This window comes from Arvicola amphibius, chromosome X (genome assembly GCF_903992535.2).
Source record: "Arvicola amphibius chromosome X, mArvAmp1.2, whole genome shotgun sequence".
Taxonomy (NCBI): domain Eukaryota; kingdom Metazoa; phylum Chordata; class Mammalia; order Rodentia; family Cricetidae; genus Arvicola; species Arvicola amphibius.
Window position 1 is genome coordinate 121,308,714 of NC_052065.1, and position 20,954 is coordinate 121,329,667.

Sequence of the window (20,954 nt, forward strand, 5' to 3'; positions counted from 1 at the left end):
ATGAAGGGCAAAAACCATATGATTGCCTCATTAAATGCAGAAGAAAGCATTGAATAAAATTCTACTTGCATTCATAATAAAACTATGGGAACAAATTAGCTATAGATGCAAAGTACCTCAACACAAAAAAGGCTATATGTCTAACCAAACAACTAACATCACACTGGCTGAAATTCTTATTTCTCTAAGATCTGAAACAAAACAAAGATGCTCGCTTACACCACTTTTATTCAACATTAGTACAAGAAGTCCTAGCCAAAGTAATCAGGAAGAACACAGAAAGGAAGCTCATCCAAACTAGAAAAGATGGAAGCAGATTGTCAGTGTTTACAAATGGCATGATAGGGCACAGAAAACCTTGAGACTAACAAAAAATACTAGAACTAATAAACAAATTTAGTAAAGTTGCAAGACAAAAATAAAATAGCATTGCTGGGCACCAATGCTGAATTATCTGAAATAGAAAACAAGAAAGTAATCTCAATTATAGCTGCTATCGAAAAATGAATTATCAAGGAATAAATTCAGAGGTGAAAGATCCCTACAGTGAGTATCATGAAACACTGTTGAAAGAAATGAAGACAACACAAGGAACAGGAAGTCATTATTTATTATTAAAATGCATAGGGCTGATGAGATGTCTCAGTGGATAAAGGCTTTTGCTGTTCAGACTTGACAGCCTGAGTTTGATCCCAAGACCCCAGGGTAGAAAGAGAGAACCTACTTCCAAAAGTTGTTCTCTAACTGCCACATGTGCAGCATGGTATGGGTGTTCCTTTACTTATATTTACATAACATACATACACAATAATAATAAGTACTCTATTCTAATTATTTTTAACTATTATTAATTACTTACTAATAAGTAAATAAGTAAAGTACATATACTACACAAAAAATTCAGATACATTACAATTTTATCAAAATCCCAGTGATATTCTTTATAGAATTAGAAAAATAATCTAAAATCTGGATAGAACAGTAATAAAAAGGAAAAGTCACAGCAGTCTTGAGAAAAAACATGTGGCATTACACTATTTGATTACAAAACACACTACAATGTTGTCATGAGCAAACAATATAGATTGGCCATTAATACACAAACCCAAACACATAGACCAATGGAAAAGCACAGAGAGCCTAGAGCAAAGCTATGTATCTACAGACAACTTGCTTTTGACAAGAGTTCAAAGAACACACCACAGCAAAAAGCCACTCTTAATAAATGCTGGGAGAGCTGAGCATCCACATGCAGTAGAATGAAACTAGACCCTTCATCTTCTACCAGCTACAAAGATCAACTCACAATTGATCCCAGACTTAAATGTAACACTGAAGTTGTAAGTCTACTAGAAAAACACAGAGGGGTGGGATAAAGTACACAAATAGCAAAAAGAAGTAGGGGCAGGTGAGATGGCTCAACTAGCAGTGACACTTGAGACCAATCCTAGTAACCTGAGTTTAATGGTACAAGGAGAGTCCTCTCACCTTCACACATGTTGTAGTACCCATGTACACATGCATGAAATAAATAAATGCAAATTTTAAAAGTAGCAAAAGGAGAAATAGGCATATATCAAATATTTCACAAAATAAAAAATTGAACAATATGAATAGGGAATAATCCATAAAATGGGAGAAAATATTTCCAAAATATACATATGACAAAGGGTTAATATCTAGAATTAAAAAAAGTTCAAAAAGTCAAGAGCAAAAAAATACTTGATTTAAAAACTGAAATATACATTTATCAAAAAAAATCACACAAAAGGCCAACAAGTATAAGAAAATATATTAAACATCAGGGAAAGGCAAATCAAAACCACAGTAAGGTTTAATCTAGTAAGAATGCCTATTTCCAAAAGACAAAATAAATAAATAAATAAATGCAAAGTGATTGTAAGGATGCAGAAAAACAGAAGCCCATGTACACTGTTGATGGAATATAAATTAGCCCAGATGTTATGCAAAATGTATAGTCATATGCAACATGGAGGTTCCCCAAAAAATTAAAAATAGTGATTAATGTATGATCTAACAAACACACTATTGGGTATCTTTCCAAGAGGAATGAAATCAATATGTTGTAGAAACATCTGATTCCCATGTTTACCACAACACTCTCCAGGCCATCAATGGATTGTCCATCAATCAATTAATAGATAAAGACTGCTGTGGGACAATGGTCTTGTACACTGTAAAGATTTGTCACTTGTTTAATAAAATGCTGATTGGCCAGTAGCTAGGCAGGAAGTATAGGTGGGGTGATGAAAATAGGAGAATTCTGGGAAGAGGAAAGACTCAGTCTGCAGTCATCACCCAGACCAAGAGGAAGCAAAATGAGAATGCCTCACTGATAAAAGGTACCAAGCCACATGTCTAACACAGACAACAATTATAGGCTAATTTAAGATGTAAAAGTTAATAAGAAAGCCTGAGCTAATAGGCCAAACCAGTTTATAATTAATGTAGACCTCTGTGTGTTTCTTTGGGAATGGACAGTTGCGGGACTGGGTAGGACAGAAACCTCTGTCAACAAAAGACAATGTGGTACATGTGTACAAAAGAACATTATTCAGGTTGTCAAAAATGCCATAATTTGTGACAACATAGATGAACTGGAGATAATTATGCTAAGTGAAATAAACCAGGAACAGAGAAAAGGCAATGTCATGATCTCACTTGTACATGGAATTTGAGAAAGCTGGGCTCATGGAAGTTGGCAGAATAATGATTGCATATGACTGTAGAGAGTGATGGAGTGGGGGTGGGGGGAAGCTTGACCCAAGGGTATTAAGTTACACCTAGAGAGAAGCAAGCTGTTCTAGTGTACTTAGAAAGTGACTAGAGTAACAATAATATATAGCACATCTAAGAGAGATAGAGGAAATAATTTCCCAAGTTTTTGCCATAAAGAAATGCTAAATGTCTATACACATAGATGTGTTTAATATTATTTGGATATTAGACAGTGTATGCATGTATCAAAACATCACATGGTACCCTGAAAACATGTATAACTTTTATGTGTTTATCAGCTAAAATAAAGTTCATAAAGAGATAAAATAAGAAAATGAAACCAATATCACAATGAAAATTACTTTACATCCAACTAATGTGGCTATAATAAAAAGAGAGAGACTGAGTTAGGAAGATGGCATAGTAATTAAAGCACTTGTTGCATAAGCAAGATGACCAGAGTTCAGATCTCCTGAACCCATGTAAATGCTGGGTGGTGGCCCTCCTGTAATTCCAGTCTCTGAAGGTAGAGATAAGTGATCTCCAGACCAAATTGGTTAATGAAACTAGCCAGGCTGTGGAGCTCTCGGTTTGACTGAGAATTTTTGTTTCTGTGTATAAAGCAAAAGAGCAAGCAAAAAAAAAATCCTGATAACAAATTTGGGCCTCTATAAGCATATTCCCCCACATGCAAAAATGCATAGATATATTCATGCAACACACAGAGACAGAGAGAGACACAGACTGACTGACCACAGCATATATCAGGTTGTAGAAAAAGGAACTCTCCTTTACTGCTGGTAGGACTCATGTAGTAGCTTTGGAAAATAGTCTGATAGTTCTTGCAAGGTTAAACAGAGAGAGAACTGGAGATGTGGTTTGGCTGGTATTACAGTGTCTGTGAGGTCCCACAAAGAGAAACAAGATGAAATCCAAGGCAGCTTGGTGGTGCATACCAACCATCCAGTACTTGAGGAGATGAAGACTGGAGAATCCAGGAGTTCAAGAAATGCAAGCATGACTATGCAAATTTGATTTTTTTAACACAGCACTATTCATGATCCATCTACTGGTGAGTGCAAAAACAGTATGTGGCATCTATACAACAGAATATTTTTAAAAATCTTCATTTTTATTATTTGTTTGTATGTTTATATGTCCATATGAACCTATGATAGTGACTGTAAGACCAGAAGAGGGCATTGAATCCCCTGGAGCTGGAGTCACAGGTATTTGTGAACCTTCTGATGTGGATGCTGGAAACACAACTCGGATCCTCCAAAAGATCAGTACACACTCCTAACCACTGTGCTGTCTCTCCAGAACCCTGTGTATATATTTTTCAATGATATGCTCATAATCTTATAGAGTGTGGAAATTTTTAAAACATGCCAACATCAGGGGAATAAAAATTAAAACCACACTGAGATTCTATCCAGTTCCACTAAGAAAGCAAATAGCAAATGCGCATGTTGTTTTCAGGAAAATGGATCCAACTGGAGATAGGTCATACTAAGTGAATCAAGCCATTCTCAGAAAGGCAAATATCATTTTCCTCTCATTGTGTTCTCAGATTTTATAGAGATTCATAAAACTGTATATATGTACATGAAAACAGAGGTGAAACCATTTAGGGAAATAAAGGGGGCTAACAGGAGAGGGGTGAGAAAAGGAAGATTAGCAAGTATGAAGGAATATGCCTAACATTCAGCATATGCTTAATAAAAACTTAAAAAACAAGTAACTTTAATTTGAAAAAATGCTGGCTAGGATGGGAAGAAAGAGGAACTTTTACGTACTGCTTGTGGGAATATGAGCTAGTGCAGCTACTATGGAACTCAGTATGGTGGCTCCTCATAAAAACAGTGGTGCTCAGAACTAAAAACAGAGTATGAGTCAGCTCTACTAGTCTTGGGTGGATGCCCAAAGCATCTAAATCGATAGACCGCAGAGATACGTACACACCCAAGCTTATTCACAACAGCTAGAAAACAGAGTCAGCCTAGAGGTTCATTAACAAATGAATGGATAAAGAAAATATGGTATATGTACACAGTGGGATTTTGTTCAGCCATAATGAAAGTAGACTGAACTGAAGAAAATGGAGCTTAGTAAAAAAAAATAAAATGTGTTTAGTGAAATAAGCTAGACTCAGAAGCAAAGTATCCCTAGTTTCATTTTATTTATATAGTTGTTGCTATGATAAAATACCCCAAGCAAAAGAAATTTAGAGCAGAAAGGGTTCATTTAGCTTATAATTCAAGGTTACTGCCCATTACTATAGAGAAGTCAAGGCAGGAACTTAAACATAGCCTCCACGGAGGAAATTAAAGATAGCCTCCATGGACAGAATATGCGCGCGGGTCCTTTCTCACTCTCAGCTCGGTTTTTCTTCCCTTACACGGTTCAGAAACTGGTGCCTACGGAAACCAACCTCAAAACAATTACCCCAAATCAACCGAAGCTAGATAAATCTTAGGTGATCCTAGATTGTGTCCAGTTAACAAATGAAATGAATTAGCAAAGTAAAGTGTCACATTTCATTTTCTATGCAGAATACACCCTCGCATGCACATGCATGCACACACACACACATGCACACAGATACAAATATGTATGTGACTCAAAGGTAGATTTGATTGCAGGGAGAGAGAGGCGTCTAAAAGGATAGCAAAGAAAGAAACAGAGGGTAGTGGAAGAAGATAATAAATACTGTATGTTATGCTCATATACAGAATACAAACGAAAGCATATGAGGAAAGTGCAAATATATATTAGATATATCACCATTATGAAATTCATCATTATGTTTGCTACTTAAAAATATAATTGAGCTGCGTGGTGGTGGCACACACCTTTAATACTCAGGAGGCAGAGGCAGACAGATCTCTGTGAGTTCGAGGCTAGTCTGGTCTACAGAGCTAGTTCCAGGACAGCTAGGGCTACATGGAGAAATGCTGTCTAAAAAAACAAAAAGAAAAACAAAATGTAATTGAAAAGGCAAAAATGCTAAGTGAAATAATTCTGATACAAAAAGTCACATATTGCATGTGTCTAACTACACCAAGTCGAGTATAGGCAAATGCCTAGTGATTGAAGAAGTTTAGTATGGTTACCTTTAGTTAATTGGTTTTAGAATATGTGGGGTGACTGTTAAAGAACATGCTTGTATAGGGGTGCTAAAATATTTCAAAATTTATTATGACAATTGCACAATTCTGTAAACATGGGAAAATCAATTCATTATATCCTTTACACTGGGATAAGAAGAATTGGAAGATCTTTGACATTTTATTATCTGTTTTTTGAAATCGGGTCTCCTGTAGCCTGAGACAAAGGCCTTGATTTCTCCACATAGCCAAGGATGACCTTGAGCTCCCAATCATCTTGCCTTCAACTCCCAGATGTTGAGATCCAGGTGTTTGTTACTACCTGTGGCTTCAGTGAATGTATCAAATGAGTGAATAATTATGATTTGTGCATTACATCTCAATTTGTGGTACAAAAAATGAAATAACATGTCACTTGAGTTAGGTGGTAGGTTCTTGGGTGCATGTCTTATTAAAATACTTCAAAACTGCATTTATGTTATTCTTTGTGGTGAAAATGTCTATCTTATTTAAAACATTTTTGGGGGGGTCTTTTCAAGACAGGGTTTCCCTGTAGTTTCTAGAGTCTGTCCTGGAACTAGCTCTTGTAGACCAGGCTGGCCTCGAACTCAGAGATTTGCCTGTCTCTGCCTCCCGAGTGCTGGGATTAAAGGCGTGCGCCACCACCGCCCGGCTATTATTTAAAACATTTTTAGAAACCTGACTGACCTGACTTCTGACTCTACCACTTACCAGTTATGAGTTCTTGGGCACATTACTCAGCCTGAGCCTGCCAATGACTTATCTGTACACAGAGGTGGTAATGATAGTAACTTCCTCGTGGCCTCTTACAACCGCATGCCTGGTACATTTTCAATGCTATTATTAGCTAACGTTCCCTTTAAGCAATTGAACCACTTGTGCTAAAATGTCTATGCTAATAGTCACTCTTTTTTAAAATACATTTTTCTCTTCAATTTACATATGAGGATGATGATGGTGTGGGGGTGAGGAGGAGAGTGTTTGCACGAGTGAAAGTGGGTACAAGGTCAGAGGAGAACTTGTGGGAGTCAGTTTTCTCTTCCACTGTGGGATTGGGATTGATGGATTGAATTCACATTGGTTAGGTTAGGTCTGTGTGGCAAGCACCATTGCCCTCTGAGCCATCTCCGCAGCCCAACAAAGTGTTGTCAATGCAATCCCATGTCTAAGGTAACTTTGTTTTCTCGTGTGTTTGTTTCAGTTGTGAGTTTTGAGGAAGGGACTAAAAAAATAAGTTAGAACCTTGTGATTTTATTCTTCTTTGTCGCTGAAAACTATTCCTTTGTGTATAAGTGCCACATTTTGATTGCCCCTTCATCCACTGATGGCTTGGCACCTGGCTTGACTTCACATCTTGGCTCTTGTGAATGTTACTATGATAAGCATGCATGTGCGGGTGTCTTTATTGCATACTGACCTTGATGCCTTTGAATACATACTCAAAGGGGGAATGCTGGTTTTTTTATTTAAAACTGTAGTTTAAAATTTAATTTTTGAAGGAACTTTCATCCTTATTTCCATTGTCAAAATATCTGTTACTTCTGCGGGTTGATAGCAACTAATTTCCTAGCTTGGGTTTGGGACTTCAAGTCTAAGACACATCAAAAGTCTATTCTTTTCCATCTTGAGCTGTGTCCAGAACCCATGACTGTTCTGCATCCAGTCTGTGAAATAAAGGCAAAAATGACTCTAATTCAATTGTATTGAGGTAAACTCTTAAAGGAAGTGTCACACAGCTCATAGTAAGTGTTAGGTTCCTTACCACTGCCTGCTGTTTAGCCATTTGACCTCTTGAGACTTGTATCCCACAGCACCTCAGAAATAGCAGGGTTTGGAGGAAATGGTAATTAAATAGCGAGTAGAAGAAAATATAAAGGATCAGTGGCACACAAAGCCTGGAGAAATCTGGGTAAAAGCATGTCAGAAACGGGACTACTTCCACATCTCTCACCCTGCACGAAAATACATTCGAAAATTGATCAAAGATCTCAACGTAAGATGAAAAGCTTTGAAACTGCTAGGAGGAAAGCCTGAAGTCTAATACAGGCCAAGCCCTCTCGGAGGACTCCATATGCTAAGGAAATCAAGCGAGAATCGGCGCATGCCACTCCAGAGATGTGATTCTTTTTAAAAAAAAAGCCTTCCTCACTGCAAAAGAAACAACTGAACAAAGAGACAGCCCACAGAATGGGAGAGAAATCTTCTCCAGAATGTCAAAGAAATGCTGTTTTTTTTCAAAACTCAGAAGTGCAGTGGCTGTGGAGTTGCCGGACACTTGTGCTTTTTTCTTTTTGTCTTTTCCTTTCTGATGCTGGCCAGATCCTGAGCCACTTTCGCCGCTTCCCAAGTTATTCTCACTCCCATGTTCCCTGCCTGCCATGTGTCTGCTTCTTTGCCATATGGCTGGCCTCCACGCTGGCTTGGCTCAAATGGCGGTCTCTCTCTCCTCTCTCCAATTCCCCCTCTCTGCAGCTGGTAAGATTTACAGCTTGCTGGCCCTGATATATTTTTTTTTAACTCTAACGAAAAAAAAATCTTCAAAAACTAGTCATTAAATTTAGCCAAAGAAGAAATAACACAATAAATAAATGGACAAATCATCCAACTAAACACTTTCCAAAAGGAGAAGCACAAATGGCAAATTTGCGGGGGGGGGGTAGAATTCAATATTCAATCATCAGGGAGATAGAAATCAAAAGTGTATTGGGATTTCCATCTCACCCTGAGTCAGATGGTTCTCATCAAGAAAGCAACAACCAAAGTTGGTAGATACAGGGGAAAGAAACTGCGTTGCGCATGGCTTATGGGAATATACCTTAGTCTAGCCACTATACAGAGTAGAAGTTCCTCAAAGTACTAAAAACAAAACTATCAGCTGTATAAGCCCTTTGTACATAATTGAAGAAATGAAGGCAGCATATAACAGAACTATGGACACTCGTGTTTATTGAGGCTTTTAATTGTACAGCTAAGCAGTGGAATCAGTTTATGTAGTGTGTGTGTGTGTGTGTGTGTGTGTGTGTGTGTGTGTGTACCTTTAAAGCTATATATCTACTTATACCTATATATCTTTATATCTATCTGTAATAATAAAGAAGCGAATGCTGTTTATAGGAAGTAGATGGAAACAAAGATCACATGTTAAACGAAATAAGTTTAATACAGAAACACAAAAATTGCACCTTTTTCTCATATTCAGGAACTAGAATTAACGATATACCAGACAGTGTGTATATTTGAAAGGGTGAGGAGGATTGCCAGGAGTTTGGTGCTAGCCTGGACTATGCGCTGATCTGATCCTAAATCAAAACAAAACAAATACCAATCTGAATAGAGTGAACTGACTATCTGTGACTCAAGGGGCAAGAAGTAAGAGAAGTCAAGAAAGTGGCTATGACCAAATCAAGACATGCGCATATGTGAAAAAGTCATAATGAAGCTAATAATATGTGCAATTAACATATGTTGATCACAATGTAAACAATAATGCTTGGTACATGTAGGGTGAACCCATTAATGTTAAAAGGAATTTTACTTAAGCAAAGTCTTTCCTGATTTTTCCTCTACCGTAGCCCTAACCCTAACCCCCTAACTTACTATAATGCAAAGTTTCCAGCATCCTTTTGACAAACCTCTTGCAATATGTCTACAGTGTTTCACTTGATAACTATATTTCTCTCCCACAAGAGGTGGGACCCTCTCTCCCTTGATCACTACCACTTATGCTCATTCGGGTATTTACAAGCTTGTCTACAGTGCTCAATAAATTATTTGTGGCATTAGTGGATGACCAAGCCATGGGACAATAAATTCAGTCTCGTCCTATAGAACAGAGATAATCTAGAGTTGAACTGGACACCACAAATTCCCAGAAGTCCTCCTGAGCAAGGCTCTCTGCAGAACAACCAAGCGTGGGGAAAGCCAGGACATTACCTGTGCTGGGGGAAAGCCGGGACATTACCTGTGCTGAGTGAGCACATTGACCGCTGAAGGATGATTTGCACAGTAAGCCAGGTACATCGATTTAAAATGGGGCATGAGGTTCAGTAGACAGCCTCCTACTTTGTGCTGGTTTTCTGGAAACCTGTAAGTAAAACACGTGAAGTACAGAATACAAACTGGGAAGCAGAAGGTCAAGATACTTGCAATTGAGCCCAGAAGCAGGTAAATATTTTGATGTATTGCCACGGGGGTTATGTATTTATTTATTTTTAGGCACACCGGAAGCACTTTATCCCTAGAATATGCAGGTTTTGATCACAGATTAAAATTTTAGCCACCTGGCTGGAGAGATGCCCTTCCAGAGGACCTGGGTTCAATTCCCGGCACCCACATGGTGTCTCACAGTCATCTTTAAATCGTGCATGTGGTGCACAGACATATGCATGTAAAACACCAATACACATTAAATAAATAAAATTTAAAATTAATCTAATGTACAGCATAAGATTCTCACTTGGAATTAATAGACAGGACTCTTTGTTTCTAGGACAATTATATTCAAATTTCTCTGGACACACTATGAATATTCAAATTCACACCAAGTTCAAACACAGACAGAACTGAATTGAACAATGTAACACCCCTTGAACAAATTTCATCTCCATGAAGTTCAGAAAACAGGTAATCCCCCAATTTCCATAGACGGATGAAATCCATCAGTTTTTCCAAGATATACTGGAAAATCAATTTTACACCAGAAATATGCTTGTCAGAAGATCATTACAGTGAACTTTGTTATATAATGTTTACTAATTCATCAATCAAATAGTCACCAAAACTATACTATTGGGGTTGGAGAGATTGATCAGTGGTGAAGACCACTGGTTTCTATTCCAGAGGACCTGGGTTCAGTTCTCAGCATCCTCCCACACTGGTGGCTCATGACCGTCTGTAGTCTCAGGGGATCTAGCACCCTCTCTGGTTTCCGAGAGTACTTCATGCACAAGGTGCACACGCATACACAGATTGCAGGAAAGACACCCATACCCATAAAATAAAATCTTTTTAAAAATCATGTTGTGGTTCACACAGGACATATTATACCCTTCCTTTTCCAATTTTCTATGTGTTTCAAGTCAGCCTATAACAGACAGAATACCAGGAGTTCTACGAAGAAACAGATTGGACATGGTGGTAAGAATTACAATGCCAGAGGCAGAGGTGGAAAGATCCAAACTTCCAGACCCACCTTGGCTATATAGTGAACTTTGGGGCCTGCTGGGACTGAAGACATGGGGTTGGAGTGGGCAAAGTAAGGGTCAGGGGTGTAGTTCAGGAGTAGAGAGCCTGCCTGGAACACACAAGGCCTCAATCCAAGCAGCCAGAAAGAGAGATATGAAATGAAAGATTTAAATGACTTTCCCAAGTAATTTTCAACACATAAAATAAAAATGTGTTATCGGCATCAAAGCTGCTATCATTGGCAACTGCAGAGATGGCTCAGTGATTGAGTATACTTGCAGCTCTTGTAGAGGACCAGAGGTCAGTTGCCAGCACACATGGTGGCACATAACCTTCCCTAACTCCAGCTCCAGGGGATCCAATACCCTCTTCTGACCTGGTCCATGTACATACATGAAGGCAAACCCTCATACAAACAAAGTAAATGGTGCCATTTAAAATTAAAGCCAGAAACAGTTTACTAGATGTGAAGTCTTCACACGCATCTGGTGCTTTGACACTAAACATGACCGCTGTCCTTGTATGGTGGTTCATCTTGATATTTTTACTTTGTTCTAGGACAATGGGTTAATATTGCAGCAAATACATAAACATCAAGTGCCCTTGTGCCCAACCTAAGCTTATAATCCCCATACTTACGAGGTGAAGGCGGGAGCATCAGAAGAAGTTCAAGGTCAGCCTCTACCACATAGGGAGTTCAAAGCCAGTCTGGTCTATGTGACACACTGTCTCAAAAACCGATTAATTTTTAAGTGTAGAAGGAAAGAGCAAAGTCACTGTCTCACTTACTTTGAACATTCTTCCAAGGCTTGGCAGAGCGTCTGTTGGAAGGCGCATACTTCTTCAAAGTTTCCCAATAAACAAGTAAACTCCACAGAACTAAGGCTGAATTTAAAAAAGAACATGATGTTCCAGTTAATAGAATGAAAAGATGTGTCAGCTATCTAGTTGGAGCCCAGTGGGCCGATAGCTTGCGGATAGCTGGCAAGTATGAAACTCAAAATGCTTGTATTTTGTCTTCTGCTTTTTTAACTTATAACAACTCTGTGGTCGCTGACACCCTCGTTTAGCTTCCTTCCTTGCTTTATCTTTTCTAAGATAACAATAATGATCATAAAGAAAGCTGGTGGTCATCAGGGGCATTTAGGTATGTTGTTAAGTCATGAGGAAAACAACATGTGCTTAAAATATTAAAGTACAAACATAGAAGTACAATATGATTGGGAATAAGTTAAAACTGTGGTATATCTCTTCTAGAGAGAGAAAGTAGGAGAGTGACTAAAACATTATGTTCAACAATCACAGAGAGGCAAGGGTACCAAAATTCACTTTCTCTAAGATGAAAATATGCAAATAACAACTAAAACCATTTTTGTGAAAGGGAATAGAGGGGAGAAAATAAAACTGGATCTTGTTATTGTTATCTGTCGGATGGAACGGAGTCAAACAGAGGCAAACTGAATGCTTTTGTTCAGGGCAACTACATGAAGAACATTCCTATCCATTTTGCCCTTCCCAAACAGTAAGTGATGCTAAGAACGGGAGCCAACCCTCACAAGGCATGCAATAGTCAAGCAAGTGCTTTCCAAACAGGAGCTTCAGTTGCTCTGTGAGCTAAGCGCCATGGCCATTTATCAGCCAAGTATCATTGTACAGGCAAGGAGACAGGCATAGAGAAGGTGGCGGGCAATCCACCGACCATCGAAGAGCAATGGATAGCAAAGAAAGGGTTATACCAAATATTCTAACTCTAGAAAACACACTCCCAAAAGCACTTGTCTAAAGATTCACTTAAGAGGTGGATGTAGTAGCATTCTCTCTCCTATAGAATATATAATCCTCAGACCTCTTTGCAGAGAGGGCTCAGAAGCTAAGAGCACTTGCTGCTCTTACACAGGATCGAAGTTCAGTTCCCAGCACCCACATTGAAGTTGCTCACAACTGCCTGTAATTCCAGCTCTAGGGATCTAATGCCCCCTTCTGGTTTCCTGCAGAACCTGTGCACACATGGCATACATTCACATAGACACACACATATAATTAAAAATAAAAGTAAAGCTTTTAAAGAAATGAATTATCAGTCCTAAATGCATGTACATATGAGCAACAGTGAGTGGGTTCAGAGAGACAGGGGGGCATTGGAAGGGACAGAAGAAGGTGAAAATACAGCACTCACATAAGAAACCCTTGGTGTGGGAAGTCCTTCTGTCTATGTGTGAGTTTTATTGGTTAATGAATAAAGAAACTGCCTTGGCCTGTTGATAGGGCAGAACTTAGGTAGGCAGGGGAGGGGGGGAAAGGAAACTGGATTGAATGCTGGGAGAAGGAAGGTGGGGAGAGAGACGCCATGGATCGGCCACTGGAGATAGACGTGCCGAAACTTTGCTGGTAGGCCACAACCTTGTGGTGATATACAGATTAGTAGAAATGGGTTAAATTAAGATGTAAGAGTTAGCCAATAAGTAGCTAGAGCTAATGGGCCAAGCAGTTACTTAATTAATACAGTTTCTGTGTGCTTATTTCAGTTCTGGGCGGCCGGGATGAACAAGCAGTTCCTTGCAACAAACCCTCACAAATATAAAAATTAAATTAAAAAATATATACAATCCTAAAAAGATTTGGTAAGGCCCGCCTGAAATCCCAGCACTTGAGAGGTAGATCTAAGAGGGTCAGGTGTTCACCCTGAAGCTAGCCCTAAACTACCTGAGAGATATGGTCTCTAAACAAATTTTAGAAGCATATTGTAGTTAATTCCTAGGGAAGTATTTGCAAAGAAGTTTTGCTGACTAATCAAAAGGGAAGATCCCAGAAAACATTCCCAGTAACCCTTAGAAGGGGACAAGTTCCCAGTCCCTGGGCTGGTATGCCCTTTTGAACTGCGAACTGGAAACCCCCACCCCCTGTTGTCTGAAGAGACTCTGGCAGCCAGTAAGTAAGTTTCTCTGGCTGCTTCTCTGTTACAGCCCCCGCAAGCAGGGCCCCTGAACTTTCTGCAACCTGCCCTAGAATGTATCTAGCCTCTTAGCCATCAGACAGTAAACAGTCTGGCTTGCTCACATCATTGTGGGGTGAGAAGACAGTCGGAACTGGTAGAAACACTCCGACTCCAGCATGAGCATCAAGCTGAGGGTGAGGGCAAGGCTGACCCCGTCTCACCCCTTCTCTCCTTGGTTCAGGGTTGCCAGTTTGTTTCTTCCGCATTTGGATTTGGAATCTGACACCCCCATCTCCACCCTCCATCCCCATTCAGGATGACTTCTCTGGTGGCCCCCAATTCTGTGGGTTCCAGCAAGAAAACAGAAGGTACATTTCAGATAGTGCGTGGCAGGAGACATGGTACAGCCAGTCTGGTCACTTGTTGGCTGTGTGACAGGCAAAGCAGTGAGCCTGTCCAGACTTCAGTTTCTTATCTACTCAGCGGAGACGGTCCGTTCTCCCAGGAAACTAGCAAGGGCAGTGAGCTGTGTTCCTATATCACTCTATAAACTCGGATTCACATAGCACTTCACATTTCACATAATAAAAACCAAACATGGGAATATAAAGCGCTTCCATATGAAGAATGCTTCCCACAGTACCATGAGAATAGTCACATCAAAATTCAGCATGACGTTTTGCTTAAACAACATAATTTGGGGAAGGAATAAAAGGAGAAAATAGTGAACTATATTAAAGTCATTTAAGTCTGGAGTTGTTACTTCAAACAAATGGCCACAAATTCAACTTCTCCTGAGGTACGAGGGGGGCATTTTGTTGTCCACTGTGTGAGCCAAAGTTTCTACTTCACTTACAGATTGCAATCGCTAGCGAAATTTAAACAGCTAAAGCAGCGAAGAGGGACCGTCATTATTAGTTAAATCCATCAGCCCTACAAGCATAAACAATAAATGGTCAAATTGATGGTCTCTTTGGTTAGGGAGTATTAACATATATTTTGCTTTCATGAAAACTCCGTCTTCAGCTCATACTTTCGAAAACCATTTCCGGTTTAGTAAGTTTTGCACGTTTTGCTTTCGGAATGTTTTCCATCATCATTCCCATGCGCCTGAATGAAATACTGGCTGGAATTGTGCTCTCCAAAACACTTGCAAAATGCCACACTCTTTCCGCTTTGGGAGCATGGGAAAGAGGTTTGGCTTGGCAACTGAGAGTCAGAGCTAGCATGAGAATTCCCAATTTATGTGATTTCCGAATAAAAGTACCACGGAATCCATTTTCTATATGGTACACCTGGACCTATCCCTTTAAAATGCACAGGAAGTGCAGAAACTGAAGAGAAGATCCCGTGCACCTGCACATTGGTGCATGTCGCAGCACCAGTGAGCAGATCCTTTGTTTAATATTGCAGCCCTGCTCATGGCAGCTGAGCAACAGGACCAACCCAGGTGTCTAGTGCCAGAGGGATGCACAGGGGAAATGTGCTATGTATGTACATTCTTCTTTAGTTATAAAGAAGAATGAAGTTATGTCATTTGCAGGAAAATGGATGTAATTGGGGGAAATCATATTAAACAAACTAAGCCAGTCTTAGGTAAATATCAGGTGTTGCCCCTTATTTATTTTATATAGATACATTTTTTTTGTGTGTGTGTGTGTGTGTGTGTGTGTGTGTGTAGGGGAACAAAGAAGACTAATAAGAAGGGGTAGGACAAGAAACAGGAGGGCCAGGAGGCAGAGACTATGCTTAGTATATAAAACATGCACTTGCATGGAAATTCTTTAACTAGAAATATTTTAAAGCAAATCTTACAGAAACAGAGAGTAGAAGATGATAAGGAGGATTGTGAAACAGAAAGGACAGTTAGGGGTAGGAGGTATAACCTCTGAATGTTCTACAGCAGTAGGGTTTCTAGGGATCTGCCAATTACCCTGACCTGATATTATACATTGTAGAGGTATACAGAAATATCGCACTCCATCCTATAAGGATGGATAATTATTTAGTACCAAGTGTTGAAGTTTAAAAAAATATTCAATGGAAAAGAGACAAAAAAAATACCCAGTACAGAAATTATCATAGGCAGAATCTCAGAGCAGCTCATTCCTTCCACAGAAAACAAGCCAAGCTCTCCAAAAGCTATGTTGTGCATAACTTCCATTGCCTTGACCATGTTCTTGGCAGCCTGTGATCTGTGGGAATTCTTTTAAAGGGCAAAATCAATTATTCAGTGGCATAGGAATAATGCCTCCAAGTGCTGACATTATCTTGCTGTGTTTTACTAAGGGTTTAAAGAGTCTTACTTGTTATTAGCCTGCAAAGGTCTTAGGTAAGTAACCAGAAGCGACTGAAGTTCTTTGGCATATTCTTTTTCAGTATCCAAGATGTTCTGTAACACCTGTAGAGAAACAAGAATAAGGTCTCATAACAGTCAAGCAAGTCCAAGGTCAGAGATTTAGATTTTCTAATCAAACTCCTAGAGAAAAAAGCATCTCAGTTTACTTAGGCTGGTGCTAAATGTCCCAATATGAGAAACAAATGTACTTTAGTTCACACTAGGAAAATATTTTAATAATTATCTGGCAACCAGTTATATGACACAACTTATATGAACACAATTATTGCAAATTATTCACAACTGGAGGAGCTTTACCACTTCATGGTACTGGTCACAATTATTAATGTTTTAAATAATTTTATTGAAGAAAGGGGTAGGTTAACTAACAAAGGCTCACTATTCTCATTATATGAATAATAAAATTACAAAACATTCAAGACTAAGAGAATTCAAGGATAATTATGACACAAAACATCAAGGATTTGATTTGTATACTGTTTCTGATAAGATGTTTATGGAACAAAATAATAATATATAGTACATTCTTAAGCAGGGTTAAAACTGGTCTTTCAGTAAAAACAAAGGGTGCTCATATGAATAATTAAAATAGAAAAGGAGACAGTACTGTGAAGAATTTAATGAGGAGAACAATTCAGTAATTATCTGTTATTAATAACACAAAATTCTTTTTTGTTCTTGGTTTGAGACAAAGTTTCCCTCTAGTCCACAATGTCTTGGAGCTCACTAAGGAGCCCGAAGTGACCTCAAATTCACCATAATCAACACGCTTCAGCCTCTGCAATGCTGAAAGTACATCATCAGTGAAACCCACCCCACCGAGCTAATCATAAAGTCTATAGGAACAACCAGTGTATGACTCTACAAGTTCTCTTTCCCCACCGGTTCCAAGGCCATCTCCCTTTCCCCAGCCTATTCTGGAAGCAGATAAAATCTCATTCCAGTCAAGTTAGTATTTTGCTATGTGTTTTTCACATCTTCTAATTCATTGGAAAATCTTTCCTATACCAATGGCTTTGCTACTTACAGATAGGGAACTTCCACCATATCTGCAGATGGAGACATTAAACAGGGAGCTACAAGACAGAGAAAAACATGTGGCTAGGAGAAGCACAGTCATCTACCAAAATGGCAGAAACCCACAGCGGCCACTGGGTGTCTGTGGCTTCCACGTTAACTGCATTCTATAGGACTTCAGCTTCCACTGGATTCAGCTAATTTTGGAGTGAAAATAGTTTTAAAATATGAGGAGCAGAAGGAGAGAGATCATGAGAAAGAAAGTCAGAACCGTGAGGGATGCGTTCACCCACTGAGACAGTGGGACAGAACTAACAGGAGATCACCAAGTCCAGTTGGAATGGGACTGATGGAACATCCCAAATCGGACTCTCTGAAAGTGGCTGATGGTGGAGGCTGACCGAGAAGCCAAGGACAATGGCGATGGGCTTGGTCTCTACGACAAGGACGGGCTCTGTGTGAGCCTTGTCAGTTTGGTTGCTCACCTTCCTGGACCTGGGGGGAGTTGGGAGGACCTTGGTCTTAACATAGTGTAGGGAACCCTGATGGCTCTTTGGCCTGGAGAGGGAGGGCGTGGGGGTATGGGTGGAGGGGAGGGGAGGGGAGGGTGAGGAGGAGGGGAAGAGATGGAAATTTTTAATAAAAAAAGAGGAAAAAAATTAAAAAAAGAGAAAAAAATGTCAGCTGAACTGAATATCTATGAACTTCCCCCCTGCCGTTATTCTTTAACTTATATACTATAACACAAGACTCTAATCCCAGCTACCTTTGGGCCTGATGCAAGTTTGAGGCCAGGCAGAGCAACTTAGTCAGATCAACTCTCAAGATAGAAGGGGGCAAACAAAAGCGGAAGGTGTAGCTCAGCAGTAGAGCCCTCGCCCTGGCATGTGTGGGGTCTTAGTTTCAGTTTTCAGAATCCCAAGTACTATTTAACGATATAACAATTATCCGCATGCCACACATACACAGACAGGCAGCATAGGTCAAGATTATCTCAAGGGTAGGAGAGGATGCAGAAAGGCCATGCGCAAATGCTGGACCATTTTATATCAAAGACCCGAATATCTGTATCCAAGGAGGTCCTGGCGACAGGCCTCGAGGATACCACAGAGTGACAGTACTCACAAGACAAATCATGATGGAAAATGGAGTGGCGGAAGGCAGCAGGGGTCCAAGGAGCCACTGGCTTTCTGGGGTGAACTGGGAGATGGCAGTCCCAACTGTGCTACTGGCTTACAGGCTGCCTCAGTTTTAAGGCATAGCCCTACCTCATCTCAGATTGTGACATTACAGGGACCATTGTGAAGAGGCGGTGAGATGTTACACAAGCAGGTACTGGGCAAGCGGCAAACGCTCTGGCCAATTTAAGAGGCTAAATGCATCGCTCCCGACCATAGTCCTATTGGAATTTCAAACCAGAAGTCTCTGTGGGGAGAGGAATATCCTATGTCTCGTGGGAAGTTAAGCAGCATCCCTGACCTCTACCCATTAGATGCCAGCTGTGCTCCATCCCATGCTTCAGTTATGACGATCAAAAACGTGCTCAGGAGGCCAATGCCACCTTAGTTGGGAATCAATGAGTTAGAAGGCCACACGATGGTTTCCAAAGCTAAGGGTTTGCTAAGCATAAAGGCGCATGCCTGTTATCCCAACACTCGGGAAGCAGGAGGCAGAAAGATGGTCTGAGGCCAGCTTGTGTACTCAGTGTGTTTAAGGCCAGCCTGGGCAAGACTCTGTGTCCCAAGAAGGAGAGCAGTAAAGGGTTAAACTACAGAGGCCCTGCTGACAGCCACTTTTATCCGCTTTCAGTTTCCCTATTGCTCAGAATCTATTCTTTCCAAATGTAAATTCGGAGGTCTGGAAGAAGTGGTGCTCTCTGAAATTAGCCCAGTGAGGGAACAGAGCTGCTGCTGCCTATTTAAAAAAAAAAAAATCTAGTTACAATAAAGGTCACTTGCTAGAAACTGCTTTGAGATGAATGGAAAGCAAATTCAGCCTACAAAGTCTGGATCTGGAGCTCGGTCGTCAGAGTCCTAGCAGGTACAGGGCCCCGGGCTGGAGCTCCGGCACCGTACAAACCAGGTGTGGTGGTTCACACTGATAATCCCAGTATTCTCAGGAAGCAGAGGCAGGAGGATCATCCTCATCTGTACAGGAAGTCCAAGGCCCATCTGGAATACGTGAAACCTTCTCTTAAAAAATGTGAAAACGTATTTGTTTCAATTAAAGTGATGTTTCAAGAAACTAACTATAGATGCGAATGCCTATATTTTAAAAAGGACACTTTATCTTTAAAACACATGTGCTTACTGGGTTAATTGGACTCAATGGGTTAAAAAAAAGAATGCAAAGTTTGGAGGGAGGTGTGATAGTGGTGATGTAGTCAAAATTTGTTGTATGCATGAAGGAAATTCTCAAAGAATAAATACATTTTTTAAAGGAGGGATGATTTCTAATTTTTCATTTAGCATCAAGGGGCTGGGAGGTCCTTACTCCCTTCTAAAATAATTAGTGGGATAAAATGAAAAATAAACTAAGTAAATCTGTGAGGAACGAGATTATAGAAAACAACTATTCCACAAGAGTAGATAGACAATCAGATCCTGAGAACTACAAGCAACAGGAGCAAAGACCCACAGGAAGCAAGACTAGAGTAGCAAACCCAAGCTGTAACTGACACTTACAATGGAGGAATCTGAAAGTTGAGCACTCAAGGGGCTCAGTGCCGGGAAAAGACACTTATACTTTTGTGAATTTTGTCCCAGGAAAAAATAGAGGAAATACCCTCATTTTTCAGGCAGGAGAAAAGGAAAGCAGCCATTACGATACCAGCATATTCTGCTAGCTAGACAACAGAGGGACATTTAGTTCCTAACAATGTCAGCCCTCGGGAGAATCTATTTTACCAGATCATAATCTAACTGACATGAGAGTCTAACTGACATGGAAAAGAGAACATCTCAATTCCAGCCAGCTGTCAATAGTCATGTAGAAGAAGAGAAATGACCAACCCCCAGGCCCCGCTAGCCATGTTGTCTCACTTAAGAATGGACATTGAGAAGCATTAATGAAGAGCAGAGTCCAGGAGCTCAGGCTCACCCAAAGACTAAATAAAACATGATCATGGTAGAATAGAATGCACCCCTCTCTCCACAGCTCTCCACCACTTACTGAACACCTGCTCTCTGGTCTCGTTTCCCCAGCGCATCACATCAGGCTTCCGGCTGGAAATGGCAAAGGCTTATTGAAAGGAATAAGCAACCGAAGCTAGGGGTGTAGTGGTGGTAGAGTGTTTGCCTAGCATGCTCAAGGCCTTGGGTTCCAACCTCAGCACCATTCAAAGCAAAGACTAACAACGACAAAATGAGTTTGAAGAGACAGTGCAAGCATAAAGTCAGGTATCGGGAATGTTGGAAGTCATTGAAAAGAATATCCCACCAACACTGAAGTCTGTGGGCTGTGAAACTTATTCAAAAGTAAAGCAGACATAAAGAGTTTTCTCAGACACTGCAACAATGCCCTGAAGAAAATTATCAGCTGTGGGCCTGATTTTCAAGAGATGGTTCTAGAAATTCTTCAGCCTCTGTGT

General features: G+C 40.1%; 1 protein-coding gene across 1 annotated transcript in view; it reads right to left on the reverse strand.

Annotated features, from left to right (window-relative positions):
• Arhgef6 (Rac/Cdc42 guanine nucleotide exchange factor 6) overlaps window positions 1-20,954 on the reverse strand; it is a 119,982-nt gene that overhangs the window by 38,207 nt on the left and 60,821 nt on the right. The window contains 3 exon segments of the mRNA XM_038317173.1: window positions 9,832-9,954; window positions 11,844-11,939; window positions 16,296-16,390. Of these exon segments, the coding sequence (XP_038173101.1) occupies window positions 9,832-9,954; window positions 11,844-11,939; window positions 16,296-16,390 (314 nt within the window).